This window comes from Mus musculus, chromosome 10 (assembly GCF_000001635.26).
Source record: "Mus musculus strain C57BL/6J chromosome 10, GRCm38.p6 C57BL/6J".
NCBI classification, from domain to species: Eukaryota; Metazoa; Chordata; class Mammalia; order Rodentia; family Muridae; genus Mus; species Mus musculus.
The window spans coordinates 41,294,251-41,317,523 of record NC_000076.6 but is presented as its reverse complement, the minus strand read 5'-3'; the positions used below and the strand labels follow the sequence as shown (position 1 = coordinate 41,317,523).

Genomic DNA, 23,273 nt, shown 5'->3' with positions numbered 1-23,273 from the left:
AAATTGTATTGAGATTTTGTCTACTTTCTTTCTAGAAGAAAACAGAAATTTTGGTGACTTCCATTTAATAATTTTCTTTCTTTCCTCTTCTTTTTGTAATACTGGGGTTTGACACATTGTGCCTATGTTGGTGAGAACCTTCCATTGAGCACTACCATGGGGCCTGCATTTAGTCCTTATTCTGAGATGCAGACTCAGTAAGCCTTCCAGGTTGGCCTTGAATTTACTCAGCAGCCAGAGCAGGCTTTAAGATTGTGACGCTCCTGCCTCAGCCTCCTAAGCTGCTGTGATAGCAGCCTCAGCTCATTCAGCAGGTGAAGGGCAGGTAAAATCTTATAACTGGGGCCTTTGAAGAGCACCGCATTTCAAAGCTAAAAAGCTGTTCCCATGAACTGATATTTGCATCTGGATGACATCAATGGTGACGTTTTTTAGAAACATGAAAATTGTTGGAAATATTTCTTGGGGCCTGTCCTATGGTTCCTATCAGGAATTAAGCTAAAGATGGGATTAGCAGCTGCTGTTCTGGAAGTTTCCCTAACTGAACAGCCCTGTCCTCCAACTATTGAGTAGTTCTGTGGCTAAAAACCAAACCCACATAGAGGTCCTTTCTACAGCTGCCTAGAAGCCAAGAATCTTACAACTGCTCCTTCTGGTTTCGTCCCATTGTGTGAAGATGACAGTTGCTTCTCTAGTGTACTACCTGCTCACTGACCCCGCCCCAGCACCTTCCATTGGTAAAGCATCCCAGTGTAGACACCCAGGGAGCCTCGTGGCAAGTTTCTAGTAAACCTTACATCTAAATAAAATTTGAAATAACCTTAGATCTCACACCAGCAACAATCACATGGTACAGAGTTTTGATAAGTTATTTCCATATAATATTAAAACAAACGTTAATACAGCATAAGGAGAGAGACAGTTCTGAACTCAAAACTAGTATAATATCATAGTTGAAGTAATATTATGAAAATCTATCAGACACTAAAACACACACAGACACACAGACACACACACAGACACACACACACACACACACACACACACACACACACACACACACACACACATTTTGTGGATTCCATTCTTGCATGCTCACATAAGATTGAGATTTTTAAAATTAAAAAAAAAATCAAATGTTAGGAGAGATAACTTACAGGTTTTCCAAATATAATAAAGCAAGTCGGTTTGGACAGCAAACAGTTCCTGTCAGTTTCATCTTCATTAAAGATGTCTGTGAATGGATGAAGTTCTTCTGTCTTTTCTTCAGAAGCCATCGTTTAAAATGCTACAGTGGAAAAGGCAAAGCTCAAGGCTTACAGAGTTGGAGCAGAAACATGGGGAAGAACTCCATGGAGCTGCTTAGCTCAGGAGCCAGCCTGCATCATCAGATGTTAGAGAGAAACAGCTTATCACCCAATCTGTTCAAAAGAAAAGTCAACATGCCCAAAAGACAAATTAAAAAAAATGTACACACACACACACACACACACACACACACTCACACACACAGATCCCTTTGGAAAGCTTTTTCTAGTTTGAGCTGTTGAGTAGATTTCTGGGCACGGCCTTCTTCCACACTGAATGTTATGTCGTTAACAGCAGACTTTAATTTATGCTGCTTTTGTTGGAAAGAATCAGAAATAAATTGGGACTGTAAGTTTCTGGATTTGTACAATGACCACATCTTATTTTCAAGAACTTGTAAATTGCTTATATATTTGAATCAATAAAATACTTACTCATCTATTATGTAAATAATAAGAATAACATAAACTATTTTTCTTGGCTACAATGAAATAATTATGAATGTATTTAAAGACCCAATTCTTTTTTTTTTTTTTTTTTTTCCATTTTTTATTAGGTATTTAGCTCATTTACATTTCCAATGCTATACCAAAAGTCCCCCTTACCCACCCACCCCCACTCCCCTACCCACCCACTCCCCCCCTTTGGCCCTGGCGTTCCCCTGTACCGGGGCACACAAAGTCTGCGTGTCCAATGGGCCTCTCTTTCCAGTGATGGCCGACTAGGCCATCTTTTGATACATATGCAGCTAGAGTCAAGAGCTCAGGGGTACTGGTTAGTTCATAATGTTGTTCCACCTATAGGGTTGAAGATCCCTTTAGCTCCTTGGGTACTTTCTCTAGCTCCTCCATTGGGAGCCCTGTGATCCATCCATTAGCTGACTGTGAGCATCCACTTCTGTGTTTGCTAGGCCCCGGCATAGTCTCACAAGAGACAGCTACATCTGGGTCCTTTCAGTAAAATCTTGCTAGTGTATGCAATGGTGTCAGCATTTGGAAGCTGATTATGGGGTGGATCCCTGGATATGGCAGTCTCTACATGGTCCATCCTTTCATCTCAGCTCCATACTTTGTTTCTGTAACTCCTTCCATGGGTGTTTTGTTCCCACTTCTAAGGAGGGGCATAGTGTCCACACTTCAGTCTTCATTTTTCTTGAGTTTCATGTGTTTAGGAAATTGTATCTTATATCGTGGGTATCCTAGGTTTTGGGCTAGTATCCACTTATCAGTGAGTACATATTGTGTGAGTTCCTTTGTGATTGTGTTACCTCACTCAGGATGATGCTCTCCAGGTCCATCCATTTGGCTAGGAATTTCATAAATTCATTCTTTTTAATAGCTGAGTAGTACTCCATTGTGTAGATGTACCACATTTTCTGTATCCATTCCTCTGTTGAGGGGCATCTGGGTTCTTTCCAGTTTCTGGCTATTATAAATAAGGCTGCTATGAACATAGTGGAGCATGTGTCCTTCTTACCAGTTGGGGCTTCTTCTGGATATATGCCCAGGAGAGGTATTGCTGGATCCTCCGGTAGTACTATGTCCAATTTTCTGAGGAACCGCCAGACTGATTTCCAGAGTGGTTGTACAAGCCTGCAATCCCACCAACAATGGAGGAGTGTTCCTCTTTCTCCACATCCTCGCCAGCATCTGCTGTCACCTGAATTTTTGATCTTAGCCATTCTCACTGGTGTGAGGTGGAATCTCAGGGTTGTTTTGATTTGCATTTCCCTGATGATTAAGGATGTTGAACATTTTTTCAGGTGCTTCTCTGCCATTCGGTATTCCTCAGGTGAGAATTCTTTGTTCAGTTCTGAGCCCCATTTTTTAAGGGGGTTATTTGATTTTCTGAGGTCCACCTTCTTGAGTTCTTTATATATGTTGGATATTAGTCCCCTATCTGATTTAGGATAGGTAAAGATCCTTTCCCAGTCTGTTGGTGGTCTTTTTGTCTTATAGACAGTGTCTTTTGCCTTGCAGAAACTTTGGAGTTTCATTAGGTCCCATTTGTCAATTCTCGATCTTACAGCACAAGCCATTGCTGTTCTGTTCAGGAATTTTTCCCCTGTGCCCATATCTTCAAGGCTTTTCCCCACTTTCTCCTCTATAAGTTTCAGTGTCTCTGGTTTTATGTGAAGTTCCTTGATCCACTTAGATTTGACCTTAGTACAAGGAGATAAGTATGGATCGATTCACATTCTTCTACATGATAACAACCAGTTGTGCCAGCACCAATTGTTGAAAATGCTGTCTTTCTTCCACTGGATGGTTTTGGCTCCCTTGTCGAAGATCAAGTGACCATAGGTGTGTGGGTTCATTTCTGGGTCTTCAATTCTATTCCATTGGTCCACTTGTCTGTCTCTATACCAGTACCATGCAGTTTTTATCACAATTGCTCTGTAGTAAAGCTTTAGGTCAGGCATGGTGATTCCACCAGAGGTTCTTTTATCCTTGAGAAGAGTTTTTGCTATCCTCGGTTTTTTGTTATTCCAGATGAATTTGCAAATTGCTCCTTCTAATTCGTTGAAGAATTGAGTTGGAATTTTAATGGGGATTGCATTGAATCTGTAGATTGCTTTTGGCAAGATAGCCATTTTTACAATGTTGGTCCTGCCAATCCATGAGCATGGGAGATCTTTCCATCTTCTGAGATCTTCTTTAATTTCTTTCTTCAGGGACTTGAAGTTTTTATCATACAGATCTTTCACTTCCTTCGTTAGAGTCACGCCGAGATATTTTATATTATTTGTGGCTATTGAGAAGGGTGTTGTTTCCCTAATTTCTTTCTCAGCCTGTTTATTCTTTGTGTAGAGAAAGGCCATTGACTTGTTTGAGTTAATTTTATATCCAGCTACTTCACCGAAGCTGTTTATCAGGTTTAGGAGTTCTCTGTTGGAATTTTTAGGGTCACTTATATATACTATCATATCATCTGCAAAAAGTGATATTTTGACTTCCTCTTTTCCAATTTGTATCCCCTTGATCTCCTTTTGTTGTCGAATTGCTCTGGCTAATACTTCAAGTACTATGTTGAAAAGGTAGGGAGAAAGTGGGCAGCCTTGTCTAGTCCCTGATTTTAGTGGGATTGCTTCCAGCTTCTCTCCATTTACTTTGATGTTGGCTACTGGTTTGCTGTAGATTGCTTTTATCATGTTTAGGTATTGGCCTTGAATTCCTGATCTTTCCAGAACTTTTATCATGAATGGGTGTTGGATCTTGTCAAATGCTTTTTCTGCATCTAACGAGATGATCATGTGGTTTTTGTCTTTGAGTTTGTTTATATAATGGATTACATTGATGGATTTTCGTATATTAAACCATCCCTGCATCCCTGGAATAAAACCTACTTGGTCAGGATGGATGATTGCTTTAATGTGTTCTTGGATTCGGTTAGCGAGAATTTTATTAAGAATTTTTGCATCGATGTTCATAAGAGAAATTGGTCTGAAGTTCTCTATCTTTGTTGGATCTTTCTGTGGTTTAGGTATCAGAGTAATAGTGGCTTCATAAAATGAGTTGGGTAGAATACCTTCTACTTCTATCTTGTGAAAAAGTTTGCGCAGAACTGGAGTTAGATCTTCTTTGAAGGTCTGATAGAACTCTGCACTAAACCCGTCTGGTCCTGGGCTTTTTTTGGCTGGGAGACTATTAATAACTGCTTCTATTTCTTTAGGGGATATGGGACTGTTTAGAAGGTCAACTTGATCCTGATTCAACTTTGGTACCTGGTATCTGTCCAGAAATTTGTCCATTTCGTCCAGGTTTTCCAGTTTTGTTGAGTATAGCCTTTTGTAGAAGGATCTGATGGTGTTTTGGATTTCTTCAGGATCTGTTGTTATGTCTCCCTTTTCATTTCTGATTTTGTTAATTAGGATTTTGTCCCTGTGCCCTTTAGTGAGTCTAGCTAAGGGTTTATCTATCTTGTTGATTTTCTCAAAGAACCAACTCCTCGTTTGGTTAATTCTTTGAATAGTTCTTCTTGTTTCCACTTGGTTGATTTCACCCCTGAGTTTGATTATTTCCTGCCGTCTACTCCTCTTGGGTGAATTTGCTTCCTTTTTTTCTAGAGCTTTTAGATGTGTTGTCAAGCTGCTAGTATGTGCTCTCTCCCGTTTTTTCTTGAAGGCACTCATAGCTATGAGTTTCCCTCTTAGAAATGCTTTCATTGTGTCCCAAAGGTTTGGGTACGTTGTGGCTTCATTTTCATTAAACTCTAAAAAGTCTTTAATTTCTTTCTTTATTCCTTCCTTGACCAAGGTATCATTGAGAAGAGTGTTGTTCAGTTTCCATGTGAATGTTAGCTTTCTGTTATTTATTTTGTTATTGAAGATCAGCCTTAGTGCATGGTGATCTGATAGGATACATGGGACAATTTCAATATTTTTGAATCTGTTGAGGCCTGATTTGTGACCTATTATGTGGTCAATTTTGGAGAAGGTACCATGAGGTGCTGAGAAGAAGGTATATCCTTTTGTTTTAGGATAAAATGTTCTGTAGATATCTGTCAGATCCATTTGTTTCATCACTTCTGTTAGTTTCAGTGTGTCCCTGTTTAGTTTCTGTTTCCATGATCTGTCCATTGGTGAAAGTGGTGTGTTGAAGTCTCCCACTATTATTGTGTGAGGCGCAATGTGTGCTTTGAGCTTTACTAAAGTTTCTTTAGTGAATGTGGCTGCTCTTGTATTTGGAGCATAGATATTCAGAATTGAGAGTTCCTCTTGGAGGATTTTACCTTTGATGAGAATGAAGTGTCCCTCCTTGTCTTTTTTGATGACTTTGGGTTGGAAGTCAATCTTATCAGATATTAGGATGGCTACTCCTGCTTGTTTCTTCATACCATTTGCTTGGAAAATTGTTTTCCAGCCTTTCATTCTGAGGTAGTGTCTATCTTTTTCTCTGAGATGAGTTTCCTGTAAGCAGCAAAATGTTGGGTCTTGTTTGTGTAGCCAGTTTGTTAGTCTATGTCTTTTTATTGGCGAGTTGAGACCATTGATGTTAAGAGATATTAAGGAAAAGTAATTGTTGCTTCCTGTTATTTTAGTTGTTAAAGGTGGCATTCTGTTCTTGTGGCTGTCTTCTTTTAGGTTTGTTGAGGGATTACCTTCTTGTTTTTTCTAGGGCGTTGTTCCCGTTCTTGTATTGGTTTTTTTCTGTTATTATCCTTTGAAGGGCTGGATTCGTGGAGAGATAATGCGTGAATTTGGTTTTGTCATGGAATACTTTGGTTTCTCCCTCTATGATAATTGAGAGTTTGGCTGGGTATAGTAGCCTGGGCTGCAGTTTGTGTTCTCTTAGTGTCTGTATAACATCTGTCCAGGCTCTTCTGGCTTTCATAGTCTCTGGTGAAAAATCTGGTGTAATTCTGATAGGCTTGCCTTTATATGTTACTTGACCTTTTTCCCTTACTGCTTTTAGTATTCTATCTTTATTTAGTGCATTTGATGTTCTGATTATTATGTGTCGGGAGGAATTTCTTTTCTGGTCCAGTCTATTTGGAGTTCTGTAGGCTTCTTGTATGTTCATATGCATCTCATTCTTTAGATTTGGGAAGTTTTCTTCAATAATTTTGTTGAAGATGTTTGCTGGACCTTTGAGTTGAAAATCTTCATTCTCATCCACTCCTATTATCCGTACGTTTGGTCTTCTTATTGTGTCCTGGATTTCCTGGATATTTTGAGTTAGGATCTTTTTGCATTTTCCATTTTCTTTGATTGTTGTGCCGATGTTCTCTATGGAATCTTCTGCACCTGAGATTCTCTCTTCCATCTCTTGTATTCTGTTGCTGATGCTCGAATCTATGGTTCCAGATTTCTTTCCTAGGGTTTCTATCTCTAGTGTTGCCTCGCTTTGAGTTTTCTTTATTGTGTCTACTTCCCTTTTTAGGTCTAGTATGGTTTTGTTCATTTCCATCACCTGTTTGTATGTTTTTTCCTCTTTTTCTGTAAGGACTTCTACCTGTTTGATTGTGTTTTCCTGTTTTTCTTTAAGGACTTGTAACTCTTTAGCAGTGTTCTCCTGTATTTCTTTAAGTGATTTATTAAAGTCCTTCTTGATGTCCTCTACCATCATCATGAGATATGCTTTTAAATCTAGGTCTAGGTTCTCAGGTGTGTTGGGGTTCCCTGGACTGGGCGAAGTGGGTGTGCTGGGTTCTGGTGATGGTGAGTGGTCTTGGTTCCTGTTAGTAAGATTCCTCCGTTTACCTTTCGCCATCTGGTAATCTCTGGAGTTAGTAGTTATAGTTGACTCTGTTTAGAGATTGTTCTTCTGGTGATTCTGTTACCGTCTATCAGCAGACCTGGGAGACAGATTCTCTCCTCTGAGTTTCAGTGCTCAGAGCACTCTCTGCTGGCAAGCTCTCTTACAGGGAAGGTGCGCAGATATCTTGTATTTGGACCTCCTCCTGGCCGAAGAAGAAGGCCCAAAACAGGACCTTTCTCAGACACTGTGTTGCTTTGGCAGTTCCCAGGTGGTACAGACTCTCACCTAAGCAGACTAAATTCCTAAGTTCCTTGGAGTCCCGGGACCAAGATGGCGACCGCTGCTGCTGTGGCTTAGGCCGCCTCCCCAGCCGGGTGGGCACCTGTCCTCCGGTCCGGACGGTGGCTGGCTGTCCCCGGCCCACAAAGGGTGCTGCCTCAGCGCCTCTGTGCTTCCGCCTGTTCCAGAAGCTGTCAGGTTCTCTGGCGCACCCTCTCACCTGTTCAGACTAATTTCCTAAGTTCGGCGGGTCCCGGACCAAGATGGCGACCACTGCTGCTGTGGCTTAGGCCGCCTCCCCAGCCGGGCGGGCACCTGTCCTCCGGTCCGGACGGTGGCTGGCTGTCCCCAGCCCACAAAGGGTGCTGCCTCAGCGCCTCTGTGCTTCCGCCTGTTCCAGAAGCTGTCAGGTTCTCTGGCGCACCCTCTCACCTGTTCAGACTAATTTCCTAAGTTCGGCGGGTCCCGGACCAAGATGGCGACCACTGCTGCTGTGGCTTAGGTCGCCTCCCCAGCCGGGCGGGCACCTGTCCTCCAGTCCGGAAGGTGGCCGGCTGTCCCCGGCCCACACAGGGTGCTGCCTCAGCCCCTCTGTGCTTCTGCCTGTTCCAGAGGCTGTCAGGTTCTCTGGCGCACCCTCTCACCTGTTCAGACTAATTTCCTAAGTTCGGCGGGTCCCGGACCAAGATGGCGACCGCTGCTGCTGTGGCTTAGGCCGCCTCCCCAGCCGGGCGGGCACCTGTCCTCCGGTCCAGACGGTGGCTGGCTGTCCCCGGCCCACAAAGGGTGCTGCCTCAGTGCCTCTGTGCTTCCGCCTGTTCCAGAAGCTGTCAGGTTCTCTGGCGCACCCTCTCACCTGTTCAGACTGTTCAGACTAATTTCCTAAGTTCGGCGGGTCCCGGACCAAGATCTAAAGACCCAATTCTTGAGAGCTAAAAAATCACAACAATATACTTTAATACATCAATGTATCTATAAAAATTAAAATGGAAATTATAGAATGTTAAATTCATGCTAATATTACTAATTAAAGTAAATTCTAAAAAGAAGAAATAAGAGAAAATGTGAAGATATAACCAACAAAAATAAAATGTTGGAAATCAATTCTAACAGATCAGTTTGAAAAGGCAAACTTTGGCAGACTGGATTTTAAAGGTGTTAAAGCTCTTTTTGTAGGCATCACATCCGATGATAGGATCCAAGTCCTGGGCTCTCTCCCTGGACCAGCATTTCTCAGTTATTGCTCTTGAAATGATGTGCAGATTGTGCAGAGGGCAAAGACTGTTGAGAGAGATATTCACCCAGGGGAATTTAAACCAGATACGAGTTTGCAAATACTTCAGTTCTTTCACGGCAGAACACCACCTGCAGACTGAATTCATTGCCGGTAAAGTCCCTAAAAGCTTGTAAGAAACAGAAACCCACAGTAACTGAGATGGAAATGCTGGACCTGCTTTGGCAAATGGTTAGAGAAAGGCCTTAAAGGTTCACAGAACTGATAAGTTAGATTAAAATGACTATGAGGTCAGAGAATTCATTAGCATGCTGGGCTCTCTGGAATGGCAAGGGCTACTCCTTCAGTAATGCCACAAGAAACGAACATGCAAAGGTTCATTGCAGTGAATCAATGGTTGGGTTCGAGGCCTTTAGCTTCTGCTTCACTATCAGTATTAGATCCTCTCAGATATCCTGTTGTTGCCCTATGTCATTGAGGTCCTGTAGCTTTGGGTCTTCAGGACCAGCCCCTTACATGCTCCAGCAGTGCATAGATGGGGTAGATGTTGGGGTGAGGCGACTCAAAGCCCTGGATCTGGGCCTGGGTGGTAGCTGAGTTGGTCAGCCTGCCAGCTCCCCTGCTCTCCTGCCTCTTGGGGCTGGCTCTTCTGTGCCCACACCATCAGCGCTGGCTCTACCTCATGCAAGCTCCGCAGTGGTCTGCCACACTAATTCACTGAAGAGGAGGCTAGGAGTCCTCAAGAATGGACTGAGGACTCCACAAGTATTTACACGGGTGATGCCTTAGTTCTTTTCCAAGAGAGGCTTGTAACCATCAAGAGGAGAGCTGTGGGAACTGACATCTGTCTTTCTAGCAAGGACCGTTGGGTGGAGAGTCCTAACGCTGAGTGAAAGCTGCAGCAGCCCAATGAGAGATAAAACAGAGAACTGTGATAGAGTTAAGGCAGGTCTGGAAGGGCGAAAATAAGGTTCATAAATATGTATTCTGATCGCCCCACTCTCAGCCCTGTTATGTCTCTTATGTTTCTTTTTTAGGTCAAAACTGAGGTAGCACTCTCTGGGAACAGCTGTCAGAGAGAGAGGAACATCACAGGAGACTAGAGATATATCGATGCAAGCTGTAAATGCCACACGGCTAGAGTTTAGTTGCTCTGGCAAATAGCTTTGAAAAATAGCAATTGAGGTAAATGTTCCTATGAGCAGAGCCTTAAACAGAGTTTATAAGTCCTCAAACTGGTGGGAGACTCTGAATGGCTTTATCGGGGGCCCATAGGAGACGTTCAGAAGAGAAAAAGCCCATGATTGGACTTGTAAACCGCTTGCCAGATGCATTTAAAGGGAGATCTTCCCCACCACACTCTTGTGTAACGGCTTCCACTGAATGCAAGTGGGATCTGTAACTTGCTTTTCATGATTGTTTTATATTATATTTGACTTCATCTTAGCAGTTGAAGAGAGGCTAAGAAGTAAGCTGACATACTGTTGGAGGACCACACAGTTGGAACAGTGTTTGGCCTCCAGATGGGGAGTAGCCAACAGCTAAAGGAAACAGGAACCCCGGTCCTCTTGCCAGAGATGGATTTTCTCAATCATGGAATGGATTCTTAGTTTCTTGTGTGCGCCCTGACTTGTCAGCAAGAACGCACACGTTTATTGGGAGAGCTTGATTGCAGAGGCGAAGAGACCCCAAGCCCAGAACTGGTGCTGCTTATATAGGCCTAGGAGAGGCGTGTCTCACACCCGGATTGGTTGTGCTTGGGTTATGCTTACCACCTCATTTGCATGCCTACATCTGATTGGTTAACTTCTCTCTCATCTGATTGGTTAATTTTGGTTAATCCTCAAAACCTCATCTTGGCAAAAAAAACCTTTTCTGCCTATGTATGCGTGGTGGCCAGCAGAAGCCAGCACCACCCTGCAACGGCACATGTGGCTTCCCACATTAGTTGTCTCTCCAGTGGAAAGTCAATTTCAGTTAACACCTGATTGCAGAGGACCCCTCTGATCTATGCCAGGGACCCTGGCAATGGAAACTGTGAGATAATAAACATTTTAAGATGTTCAATTTGTAGCAATCTGTTCTGCAGCATAGAAAACGAATTCCACTCACAAAGCATACACCTGTGAAGATGTACTGAACAAACAGGTGAGCAAGATGATTATCCAGTAGATGCCTGCCAGTCTTTCTTGGCTCCTCCTAGTTCCTAATGGTTCCTAAATGGAAAAACTATGGTGGCAGGGATGAAGTGGCTAAGACTATGCCATGATTTAGTAAGGTTCCTTCACAGTAGTCGCTACAACCGATGTTCTACATCTCCACAGAGATGAGGCTAAGACTTTGGTATGATACAATCTCTTGAGGAGCAAGAACTCTTATCATTGACAGACTGGCTATACAGGATTCTTCCCACTGTGAGGGACCAGTGACATGGGGGTGGGGGAAGGTGAGTGTGCCTTCCCTATCTGTAGTCTGTAGGCCAGCACAGCTAACAAATGGTTGGGCTGTCTCATTTATCATCACGAAGCTCATATAATATTGCATTAAATCAAAGGATTTTCTTTACAGTAAAGATTGTAAGATGCGTGTGTAAATGTGAGATTTACTTTTTCTACCACACACATCCCAGCTCACTTAGAAGTCACTGGTGTGTTGGACAGACCTCTCAAAGGTCCTGGTACAGCACTTTTTAGTATTGTACGGGATAGAGACAGCCAGTGTACTTCAAAACTAGAAAAATGCTTTGAGCCAAGAAACAGGAGAAGTGGATCTTATCCCCACCACCTTGTGGTTGACCTGGGCAATTGTGATTGATTTGGGAAATTTCTCACAGTTTTAGACTCTGGTGATAGCAGACTGGATTTGTTTGCTAGGAGAGATGGTTGTATCAAGGATCTCAGTCAAGGTTTTTCAAAACTAAAACGATTGTTATCAACTGGTCCCTTTCGGGCCCCACAAGTCCATGAGGAGTTGTACTGGCAGGGGAGGCAGGTTTGGTATGATAGAGTTGGGATTGCAAAGGTAATCTTAAACTCAGGATTCTCTGGGATGTATATTCATGCCATGACACAGGGATGGAAGCAGGGCAAGCAGCTTAGACTCACATTAGTTTTGACCAAGAGTAAGGAAGACCTAGAAATGTTAGAGATGGAGATGAGTGAGCGGTTAGAGACCTGGGGTTTTGCAGCTGACCTCATTAACTTCTCGAGTTACTGTCTTCAGGGACTGGTGATGGGCTGGGCTGGTGTGACCTTGGTGTGGGGACAGTGGGTGTGAGTGGTTACAGGGTGGAGTACAGCAGATCTCTCCTCATGCATGTCAGGCAACTTTTCTAGGTCACTGCTGGACTTTTGGATACCAGCATGTGGGCTCTGTCCATGAACTTCCTCCAGCTGCCACGTCCCCTCTGTTTGAGCTCAGGCAAATTGGAAGTTCCAAGACACCGAGCTCTGCCTAGCAGGCTTCAACCAGTAATACACGGGAGTTGGCGAGTAAACACAACGTCCCTCCCCGCCTGCTCCCCCGAAAGGGAATGGTTCCAAGGTATGTACTCCCCATTTCCCAGTGAGTTTAGCTGACAGAGAAGCTTGTGTGACAATACCCCCTTTTCCAAGAGCCCCTCCCTGCCCAGCTTCTGTTCCTGGGATCACCCTTATAGAAACAACTTGGCACATTTGTTTGTTATCAGTTTGGCTCCTGGGTGATGTAAACTAAGAAAATTCTCAAAGGGAAGTGCTCCATTGTAGTATAAAATAATAATGGAAAACAATATTTGAAAATCAGAACTATTTATTTTTAAAAAGTGACTTTCCTAAACCAAAATGCTCTGCAGATGTTTAGCTTGCATTGGGAAGAGCTGGTTTCCATTGTGAAATGGAAAAGTTAAAAGATGCAGTTCAAGATGGAGATAAGTGGATCTCTGGGGCTTGCTGGCTTAGCCTCTGGCTTACACGCACACGCACGTACCCCCCCACCCCCCCACCAGCATAAAATGCCATAACTGAGACTCCTGCCCTCTTTCTTTCTAGTTTCTCAATAAAAAAGATATATCAAACTGAAACAAAACCAATAATAGATAATAGATAATCATACTCTAAAAACCTTGTAACGTCCTGCCTTGAATCTACAGCAAACTTTAATATCCTCTTCAGCTATTTGTTTGTATTTTAATAATTACCTTTTTCTTTTCAGTATGAGAGCCCTCTAGCGGTGAATTCTGGAATATAGCGAGGGGTCCCTGTGAAACCTAGCACTTCCTGCCTGTGCTACTTTAGCGGCCACTGTTACCCTTTGGGGCAGGCAAGTCTTTAGTCCGCATTTGTGAGATAAATACCTTAGCTAAAAGGAGAACTGGTTTTGAAAAGTCGATTTATGAAGAGATCGTGGTTTAACTTTGCAAGAAAAGCAACTGGTGTGGGGTCCCCGCCGGAAGTGTACTTTCCTGCAACTGATGGCAAAATGCACCCAGAATGTGGACAATTCCCTGCCTCTGCTTACCTGTGGACCGGGGACGCGACAGCAGCTATCTTCTGAGGCTCTACTGAGGCTCTAGGTAGCTGTTAGGCGGTTGCCTTGGAAACCTGTGGGCGGCGTGCAGAGCCTCTTGGAGGGCGGGGCCTCGGGAGGTGGAGCTGTAATTCAAAGTGAATTCTTAAGCCTGTGTTTAAATGTAGTCATAATTATAAAACACCTTTCCCAAAGTGTAGAGGTGACCAACAGAGCGAGTGCATATATTACCTACTTATGCCCAGACAGCAAACGCGAAAACCTTATCTTAACTAGAACTGACTCTTAACAGCAGCGCGCTCGCCCTACACAGCACGGTCCCTTTTAGAATTCAGACCGTTAGCCTCACACATAAAATGTGCAAATACCAAAGGCGCCACATTTATGTAATTAAGAAAGATTTGTGGGCCATACAGCCACAATATTAACTTTATTGACTTTCGTGGAGATAAAATAGGCGACAAAACAGGGGAAAATCACAGGCATCCAGGAGACAGGTTTCGGGAAAATAAAGAGTATATAGGAAGAAACAGACCAATTACAACACGGAGAAACCGCTCCAAAAGGAGAACCCAATCATCTGATTTCTTTTCTTTAAAGGTCAACATAAGTCAGGTTCTTTTTCTTTCTTTCTTTTTTTTTTTTTTGCCTGCCCTTAAGAAAGATGGCACCCTTAGCGTCCGCCCTCAGCAACCCCGTGATCCTGTAGCCCCGCCCCTCCGGTTTGGGCTGGGCTGGTTGGGAGGCGGGGCTGAGGGAATCCGGAAGCAGCCGGCGAGCCCGCTGCTGAACGTTTGGTGTTCTGACACTGTTTTTGTCAGCTGTGTCTGGTGTGCTGGAGGTCTGCGGGGTCTCCTCGCTCTGTCTCCAGGGGGAACCCCGCCGCTGTCACGACCTGGGCCGCGGCCTGGTGCCCTGTGGCGGGGCCGCCATTGGCTGGAGCCATGCCCACGGCCGCTGCCCCCATCATCAGCTCGGTCCAGAAGCTGGTGCTGTATGAGACCAGAGCTGTGAGTACCCACAACGACGGGACGGGGCGGGAGGACTGCGCTGCGGGGATCGGGGCACCCTGTGGGGTCGTCGGGAAGAGGCAGCACCCCGTACTCCCTCCTCTCCTCCCAGCGCCGCTGCAGGCTCGGCCGCCAGGGCCATGCAGTCAAGCACTGGATGGTTTGCAGGTCTGTCTTGCTTAGGAACATGTGGCTGGCTGGAAGAAGTGCGTGCAGACAGGTGCTGTGGCACACAGGAACTGCACACAGCTTCTGAAAGAGTTCCTCTTTTCTGCTTTCCCATAATCTTGAAGTTCTTGAGTCCACTCCTTACAGTAAAGTCAGGGGGTATGAAAAAAAATGTGAACTTGGCCCAGGTAGCTTCTATTTTGCGATTTCATGGTATACTATCACCGTGATTGGTCTTAATCACATGCACTGTTTTGCTGGGATTCGAGGTTCTGTGACCCGGACGCATCTGTTAATAGTTCTCTGGCTTGCAGAGCGGTGCTAATAGAACTTATTTTTTTCTCATTTCTGTGCTTGGGAAACAAAGTTGCTATAGTGTGGTTTATCTGAATCTGGCCTTCACTATGATATTAGGGTGTGAGTATCTCGTTTGGTATATTCAGTGAACTGTGGCTAGTCTTCAATAGGAGAGTAAATAAACTGTCACATGGGAATTTTAGCCCACCGGTAAGCTGAGCATTCTGAGGCCCTGGCTGAGATGCTATTCTTTATAAAACAGAATTTCTTTTCCCACAAGTCTTCAGTGGCACCCATGAAAACTCGGTTGCTGAGGACGACAAACCCTGTTAGAAATTTTATTTAATTTAATTTATTTGTGTGTGTGTGTAGTGCATGTACATGTGTGTGGGTATGTGTGCCCACGTGGAGGAGTTTGGAGGCCAGGGGTTGACCCTAGATGTCTCTCATTAAATCTGGAGCTTCCCATATTGCTAGACTGGCTGGCCAATGAGTGTCCCTCGCCCAGGCTCTACCTGTCTATACGCCGCACCCCCAACCCTGGGGTCAGAGATGTGTTATTGTGTGGGGCTTTCAGTGGGCCCTGGGAATCTTTACCCACTAAACCAAGTTTCCACACCAGTGTTTTATTTTGATGAAATTTAACTTAACTATATGTGTGTGTGTGTGTGAGAGAGAGAGAGAGGGAGAGAGTATAGGATAGTATCAAAATCATAATCTTCCTGTCTTGACCTCCCCAGTGCTAGATTTATAAACATGGGCAAGATTTTCTGACCCTTATTTTCAGTGTGTGTGTGTGTGTGTGTGCTTACTGCTTTTCATGTTCTTTGCTTGTTCCCAGGCCATGATGATATTTTGCTTTGTCTCACTGAAAAGATTCACAGTTTTAGCCTTTATGTTATCATGTTTTATATTAAATTCATTTATAATATAGTTAGGGCTACTATTGCTGTGATGAAACAAATATGACTAAAGAAACTTGGAGCCGGGCGTGGTGGCGCACGCCTTTAATCCCAGCACTCCGGAGGCAGAGGCAGGCGGATTTCTGAGTTCAAGGCCAGCCTGGTCTACAAAGTGAGCTCCAGGACAGCCAGGGCTATACAGAGAAACCCTGTCTCGAAAAACCAAAAAAAAAAAAAAAAAAAAAGAAACTTGGGAAAGAATTTATTCAGCTTATACACCCACATCATTGCCCATTACTGAAGGAAGTCAGGACAGGAACCCAAACAGGGCAGGAACATGGAGGCAGGACTGATGCAGAGGTCATGGATGGGTGATGCTTACTGGCTTGCTCTTCAAGGCTTGCTAAGCCTGCTGTCTTATAGACTCCAGGAGCCATCAGCTCAAGGATAACACCATCCACAGCAGGCTGAGCCCTCCCCCATCTATCACTAGTTAGAAAGTGTCCTACGTCTGGATTTTATGGAGGCATTTTCTCAACTGAGGTTCCTTCCATTCATATGACTCTAGCTTGTGTCAAGTTGATATAAAACTTGCCAGGACAACTAATGCAGGTCTTACGTGACTTACCTATTGCAACAAGTTACCCCCCAGGTTAGTGGATCTAGATAGTAATTTCAGTAGACTGAGAGTCTGATCGGATCTGCCTGAAGGTCTCAGAAGTTACAGTTGAAATGTCACCTGTGGTGCAGTCACCTGGAGGCTTAGATGCCAAGGACCAGCCTCAGCCTGGAGACGGGTTCTGAGAGAAGGGGTGTCTGGAAGCAGTGAAAAGAAGGACAAGAGAAAGTCAGATTGTGGATCCAAGTTGTGTTCTGCTTGATCCAGTTTTCCAGGCTGCTGTGTTCCGCTTTCTCCCTGGAGATCTCTTTGTCTATATTCTAAGAGACCTCTCTGTCCATGCTCTTCTTGCTTGTGTGTGTGTGTCTCCATCCGTCTTTCACTCTGTCTCTCTCTGTATGTGTGTCTATATATTTATCTGTTCTCCAAGCAGTTCTTTTTATCCTAAATTCTCTGGATAGCTCATCTCCTGTAGAACACAAAGTCCAGTCTTATTTTACATAGCAATCCAGTCATTTACTCTAATTCTTAAGAGACAGCAAGCATACATTTTTTTCCCCTAATGTAGCAAAAGAATTCAGAGATCTGTCTGCCTTTGTTAAGCACAAAAGATCTAGTTGGGTGGGACCTTGCCCTGAAATTACAATTTCTACCACTCGTGGGCCTAACCTTGCTCTGTCTGACCTTGAACTTGCTCTGCCTGCCTTTGTATCTCTCTGACAAGCTGGCTCATAGTGTACCTGCCTTTGGTCTTTAGATTCATGAAACCCCTCATACTTCATATTGTATCCTTATATTTTGCATAGTTGAATATATATATCACTCATGTATTTAGAGCTCTTTTCTGCAGCCTTAAGGGCTGTCCTGAAGGTCCCAGAATTTTCCATTTTGCTGAGACATTAGCCACACCTTCACCTCCTGGACTTATGCTGTCAGATCATCATGGAGTCACTTGCTCTGGGCAAGCCCCCGAGGGTCTTCTTTCTTGTTCTTGGTTCATTTTGAAGTAGCAGAGGGGGAAGAACATCGGTGAGGGTAATATGTCTTATGAGATATTTAGGGTTGTTGTACAATAAGAAAATGTTTACCTCTTGTCTTAGTTAGGGTTTTACTGCTGTGAACAGACACCATGACCAAGGCATCTCTTATAAGGATGACATTTAATTTGGGGTGCTTACAGGTTCAGAGGTTCAGTCCATTATCATCAAGGCAGGGACATGGCAGCATCCAGGCAGGCATGGTGCAGGAGGAGCTGAGAGTGCTACATCTTGTTCTAAAGGCTGCCGTGGAAGACTGGTTTTCAGGCAGTAGGATGAGGGTCTTAAAACCTACATCCAGTGACACACCCACTCCAACAGGGCCACACCTTCTAATAGTGCCACTCCCTGGGCCAAGCATATACAAACCTCACACCTGTCTTAAGTCTAAGTCACTTACTTAGCTGATAGCTAACCTGCCTGCCTGAGTTCCTCTGAGGTGAGAAACTGTTTAGCATCCCCACCATAAACAGCAGGGAATAAGTGAAAAGATTTATTGCTGGTGCTCCTTTCTCTGGTCAATCAGCTAGAAATCCTTCTGGCTAAGCTGGTTAACTCTTTGTGAACCAGATAGGAAGGAAAGGAAAAGAATTAAGATGCTGTGTAGAGGCAAATATGCACAGACAGATGTACATTTAAACATTCATACACCCACACTCTGGCCTGCCCTGACCATCTGTCTCAATCAACTCCACACTTATTCATGTTTTCATGCATGCTTACATATACACATATATATACTCTCACACACAAACATATAGACAGATATATATACATGTGGATGGATGGGTGGATAGATGGTTGGATGGGCCCATGGATGGATGGATGAATGGATGGGACAAAGCTCTGGAAGCCAAATCATTCAACCAACTACTTTATTTCTTTTCTCTGGTCTTTTTATACCTACTTAGACAAAAAGTTCTTTAGAAAATTACCTCAGAGATAAATGTTACATAAAATTGGAGTTAGAGAAGGATGTTGATATTAAGTTCAAAGCAGTGTTTCATTGTATTATACTCATTAAAAGTTCAAAGCAACAGTTTTTACATGGCCTTGCCTTATCATAGTGCATACCTGTGACTTTATCCTTGGACCTAATGTTTTTCCTTTAGTACAAAAATGTCCCAAGTCTATTTCTCTTTTTAGTGTAATTATAAAAGTGCATATGAAGCTTTTACTTACTATTCTGAGGAGTGGGCACATTCTATTCTGGATTCTAAATTTATTACATCTTTCTGGCAACTAAGACCATCTCTCAAAACTTTCTTACTAAAATTATTTGAATCAAATCAGGAATTCTATAGAATCATTATCTATTTGTCATTACTACAAGATAGTACATCTTCATAGATCTGCAGAGATCTGCTTAAAAGAGTGGGCTAATACCTAGTAATTGTTATGTATGCTTAATGATAACAGGAAAAGCATATAGCAATAGCAGAAGTCATTCCTAAAATGAATTTTTCTTAGGCCTTGCCTACCAGAGCAAATTCATTGTAGATTTTAATCCAAGGTGGACCCCTCTCAAGAAGGTCACCTGCTAGGTTTTAGTTTCTGCTATGACGACTCTTGACAGTCATTGACATTAATAGAGAGGACATTCCTCCGAAGAATGTGTGAAATATGTACATTATTATATAAACAAGCCTTAAGCCCACAGCAGTCATCGACACTTGTGGAGGCTCACACCGGAGCCCTGTCCCAGGGACAGGAACCATGCCACTCCGTCCCCACCAGGACCATGCCAGGCTTGGCACTTAGATGGGATGTAGGATTTATTTCAGGTCACCTGTCCAGCTTGGTAAACCTGGCTGATTGTTTAACAAGATACATGAGTTCTTTGCTCATGGACCTGTCTGTAAGACTCCTTAGGTATCCTTATGTTGTGGTAACTGGCTCTATGGGTCTTCCACAGGAGAGGGAGAGAGGAAGAGAAGAGGGAGGAAGGGGGAACGGTGGTGCACAGCTGTAATCCCAGCTGTGCAGACAGATAGAAGGCTACTGAGGTTTGTTGGCAAGCCAGTCTATCCAATCCTGAGCTCAAGGTTAAAGAGACTCTGTGGAGAGTCATTCGGAAAATGCCCTGTGTTGACCTTTGGCCTCTGCATACTTGTACACATATGCACATGTACCAGGACATATATGAACACACACCCACCCCCACCCCCACTCACACACTTCCTGTTAGGATTTAGATTTCACTAAGTCTGTGGACAGATTTGGGGAGAATAAAAGTGTCATGTAGAATGAGGTTCACTTCTCTCTGCCTGGGTACCTCTTTCTTGGTTCTAGTACAAAGCTAAATTGGAGGTCCCTAGAGAAGACACACCCATCTCCTCTTTCTTAGGGGAAAAGTACTCAGCCTTTCGGCAGTAAGTGATGTGCAGTGGGTTTTCCGTAGGTGCCTTTTATTGGGCTGAGGAAGATTCTTTTTCTATTTTTAGTTTGCCAAGAACTTTTTTTTTTTATTTTAGATTTATTTATTTTGTATGAGTACACTGCAGCTGTCTTCAGACACACCAGAAGAGGACAGTGGATCTCACTATAAGAAGAATGTGAGCCACCATGTTGTTGCTGGAAATTGAATTGCTGGAAGAGCAGTCAGAGCTCTTAACCACTAAGCCATCTCTCCAGCTCCAGCAAGATAACTTTTTTTTTTATAAGGGGATAAATAAATGTGGCAGTTCACCATGTCTGTAAGTCTAGTCCCTGGGGCCTTCTCTTGGCTTCTGAGGGGCCTTACTGCACAAACATGATGGCAAACCCCCTTCCCCTGTACACATAAAATAAAAAATTTTATTAAATTAAAAATTACAAATAATGTTAAAATTTGTCATTTCTCATCTTAACATACAATTTCCTAGCGGTTTTTACTATAGTCAGTTAAATCAATTCATTTCATTTTAAATGTTAAACATTGAATTACAGAAATATATCTTAGCCATATTATACTATTTTCACATAATAGATTTTATGCACTAATTAACATTTGTTAAAGATTTTATGTTTAGGTTGTTGATCTATGATATTTTATTACACACCTGTTTTTGATAGACCTAGTGGGGAAACCCCCACTCAATTCCCGATTCGGCGTGCACCCAAAAAATCACGAAGGACCATCTTGATGTAAATACATGAGGACGTTTAATTATGGAGCTCCGGACTGACGTGCATCCTACACAGGAGATAACGGATTTCGGCCACGAGGCTCGAAAGCTAGGGGTTTTTATGGGGTAAGGGGCTTAGGGGTGTGGAATTCAGCATAGGGACACACTATTGGCTTATTCAAACATCAGCAGAAAAATTACATGTACGTGCAGGGTGTCAGAGTTCTGTGAGTTGTTGACTCAGTTCAGATAGCCCTGTTATGTCTTCACATTCCCCTTTATCTTATGGTCAAGATGTTCCCAGGAATGTTTTAACTACGAGGCATACCCAGGTTTTTTTTTCTCTTTTCTCAGCCCCAGGCAGCCTCTAGGCTCACAAACAACCAGCAATTTCTGAGTACTTTATATGACTTACAGGTCTTGAAATTTCATCTTTCTTTCATTTTAATACTTTTATATCTATTTTTGTGTGTGCATCTGACAGAGTGTACTCAGAGTCAGAGGGTACCTCTGGAACGTAGTTCTCTCCATCTAATATGTCAGTGGTTCTCACCCTTCCTGATGTTGCAGTCCTTTAACATAGTGCCCCTATGTTGTGGTGACCCTCAAACATACAATTATTTTCATTGATACTTTGTAACTGTAATTTTGCTACTGTTATGAATTGCAATGTAAATATGTTTTCTGATGGTCTTAGGTGACCCCTGTGCAAGGGTCATCCACAGGCTGAGAACCAGTGCGTCCTGAGGTCTCAGGTCCTCAGGCCTGGTGACAAGTGCCACCCACTGAGCCCTTGTCTGGCTCTTACATCAGGACTCGAAGACTGAAATGCTCCGTCTCCTTTCTGAAGTGCTTCTGTATGACGGACATTTCTGTTTTCAGTGTTTGTTCTAATCCACTCATGAAGCTTGTGTTTCAGTTGCTTTGTGGGTGAGATGGAAAGATTATGTGAATTGGTTTTTAATTGATCTTGATTTTTGATAATTTGTGTTTATCAAGAAATTTGCAACTGGGCGTGGTGGCGTATGCCTTTAATCCCAGCACTTGGGAGGCAGAAGCAGGCAGATTTCTGAGTTCGAGACTAGCCTGGTCTACAAAGTGAGCTCCAGGACAGCCAGGGCTACACAGGGTTTGTCTTGAAAAACCAAAAGAAAAAAAAAAAAGAAATTTGCCCATTTCATTTCAGTTGTTGAATTTATCAGCATTAAATTACTAATAATATCATGTTTTCCTTTCAGTATCTTTTTTTTTTTTTTTTTTTTTTTTTTTATGAAAAATGTTTGCCTTTTTGCTCCTGATTTCAGGCTTTTTTTTCCTTCCTATCCATGTGTGATGGCTAGTTTGACCAACTTTACACAACCCAGGGTTCCCTGGGAGAGGAGTCCCAGTGATGGGTTAGTTCAGTGATGGGTCTCTCAGTGCACCTGTGAGGGATAGTCTTCATTATGTTAATTGACATGGGAAGCCCCACCCTCTGTGCATGGCCCTGCGAGTGGGCGTGGCCCTGAGTTACATAAGATCGAAGTCAAGAAGTCAATCTGCTGAGCGGAGACAAGTGCTTTTATTCCTCTGTGCTTCTAGCTGTTGGCACCGTGTAATGGGCCAGCCTGGTGCTCCTGCTGCCATGGTGATGAACTGTAATCCCTTGTGAGCTAAAATTAACCCCTTCTCTCCTAAACGGCTTTTGTCAAGGGATTTTAATCACGGCAAGGGGAAGTAAAACCAAGATATCTTTTAGTGCCTGCCTGCCATTGAGACATTTATTTGTGTATACTTTGTGTATATTTTTTATTTGTGTATACCTAAAAAGTAGGATCCTTTCTGTGGATTTTCATATTGTTCTCCATGGCCTGTGACGCCAGCTCGGGCTGTAAGCACTGTGGACGACACTGACCGGGTGGGGGTGGATTGTTATCATCCAGATGGATAAGCTGCGCATCCACCTGGAGCCGATCGCGGCACAGCAGTTTTCTCAGTTCACAACCATCAATCATTTCAGCTGATTTCAGTCTGCCACTGCGACCTTGCTTCATCGTCAGAGTTAGACATTGGACAGTGGCTTGGGAGCAGCTTAGCGAAGACTCTTGCCTTCCTTCTCAGCATTGTTGACAGTCTTCAGAAAACAAAACAACCAAACAAACCCAGTGAGGGGTGCATGAGCAGTGACAGTATTTCTTACAGTTCCAGGGACACAGAGAGGCCCAAGATGAAGGCACAGACAGGTTCAGTGTTCGTGACGGACAAGTTGTGTCCGTATCACTGAGGATGTAGATAAGTCCCTCTGGCCATTGCCATAGTGGTGTCAATCCTGCCCAGACCAAGTCAGGTCCAGAAGGCCTCACTTGTTAGTATTGCTGCATTGGGGGTTAGATCGCTACACATTTAGACCACAGGGACAAGTCTTTTTCTCCAGCTTCATAAGGTGGGTCCTGACTTATTTATATCCTTTCCTAGTTTAAAACTGCAAATACAAGTTAAAAAATAATCAAAAGCCTAATGACAGATGGAGGGAGTACTAGTAGCCAGAATAATAGTGTAATATAGCCTCACATTCTAAATATTGTATAAGTAGTCAGAAAAATAAAGCCACTTGAAAAGGACAAGGT

General features: G+C 43.4%; 2 protein-coding genes across 4 annotated transcripts in view; one reads left to right on the top strand and one right to left on the bottom strand.

Moving 5' to 3' along the window:
* The window catches only part of Ak9 (adenylate kinase 9), a 130,138-nt gene extending 116,046 nt beyond the window's left edge, over nucleotides 1-14,092 (bottom strand). Inside the window, exons 1-3 of one of the 3 annotated variants that reach the window (XM_006512939.3) lie at nucleotides 13,759-14,092; nucleotides 13,519-13,652; nucleotides 1,158-1,288 (exon numbers count right to left, since the gene is read on the bottom strand). In XM_006512939.3, the coding sequence (XP_006513002.1) occupies nucleotides 1,158-1,277 (120 nt within the window). In that variant the 5' untranslated portion in view covers nucleotides 1,278-1,288; nucleotides 13,519-13,652; nucleotides 13,759-14,092. Of the gene's footprint in view, nucleotides 1-1,157; nucleotides 1,289-13,518; nucleotides 13,653-13,758 lie in introns of those variants that run through there. The other 2 variants (XM_030245201.1, NM_001370813.1) reach the window with 2 other exon arrangements.
* Nucleotides 14,093-14,282: 190 nt separating this feature from the next.
* Fig4 (FIG4 phosphoinositide 5-phosphatase) overlaps nucleotides 14,283-23,273 on the top strand; it is a 115,070-nt gene continuing 106,079 nt past the window's right edge. The window contains exon 1 of the mRNA NM_133999.1: nucleotides 14,283-14,537. Within this exon, the coding sequence (NP_598760.1) occupies nucleotides 14,472-14,537 (66 nt within the window). The 5' untranslated portion in view covers nucleotides 14,283-14,471. The remainder of the gene's footprint in view (nucleotides 14,538-23,273) is intronic.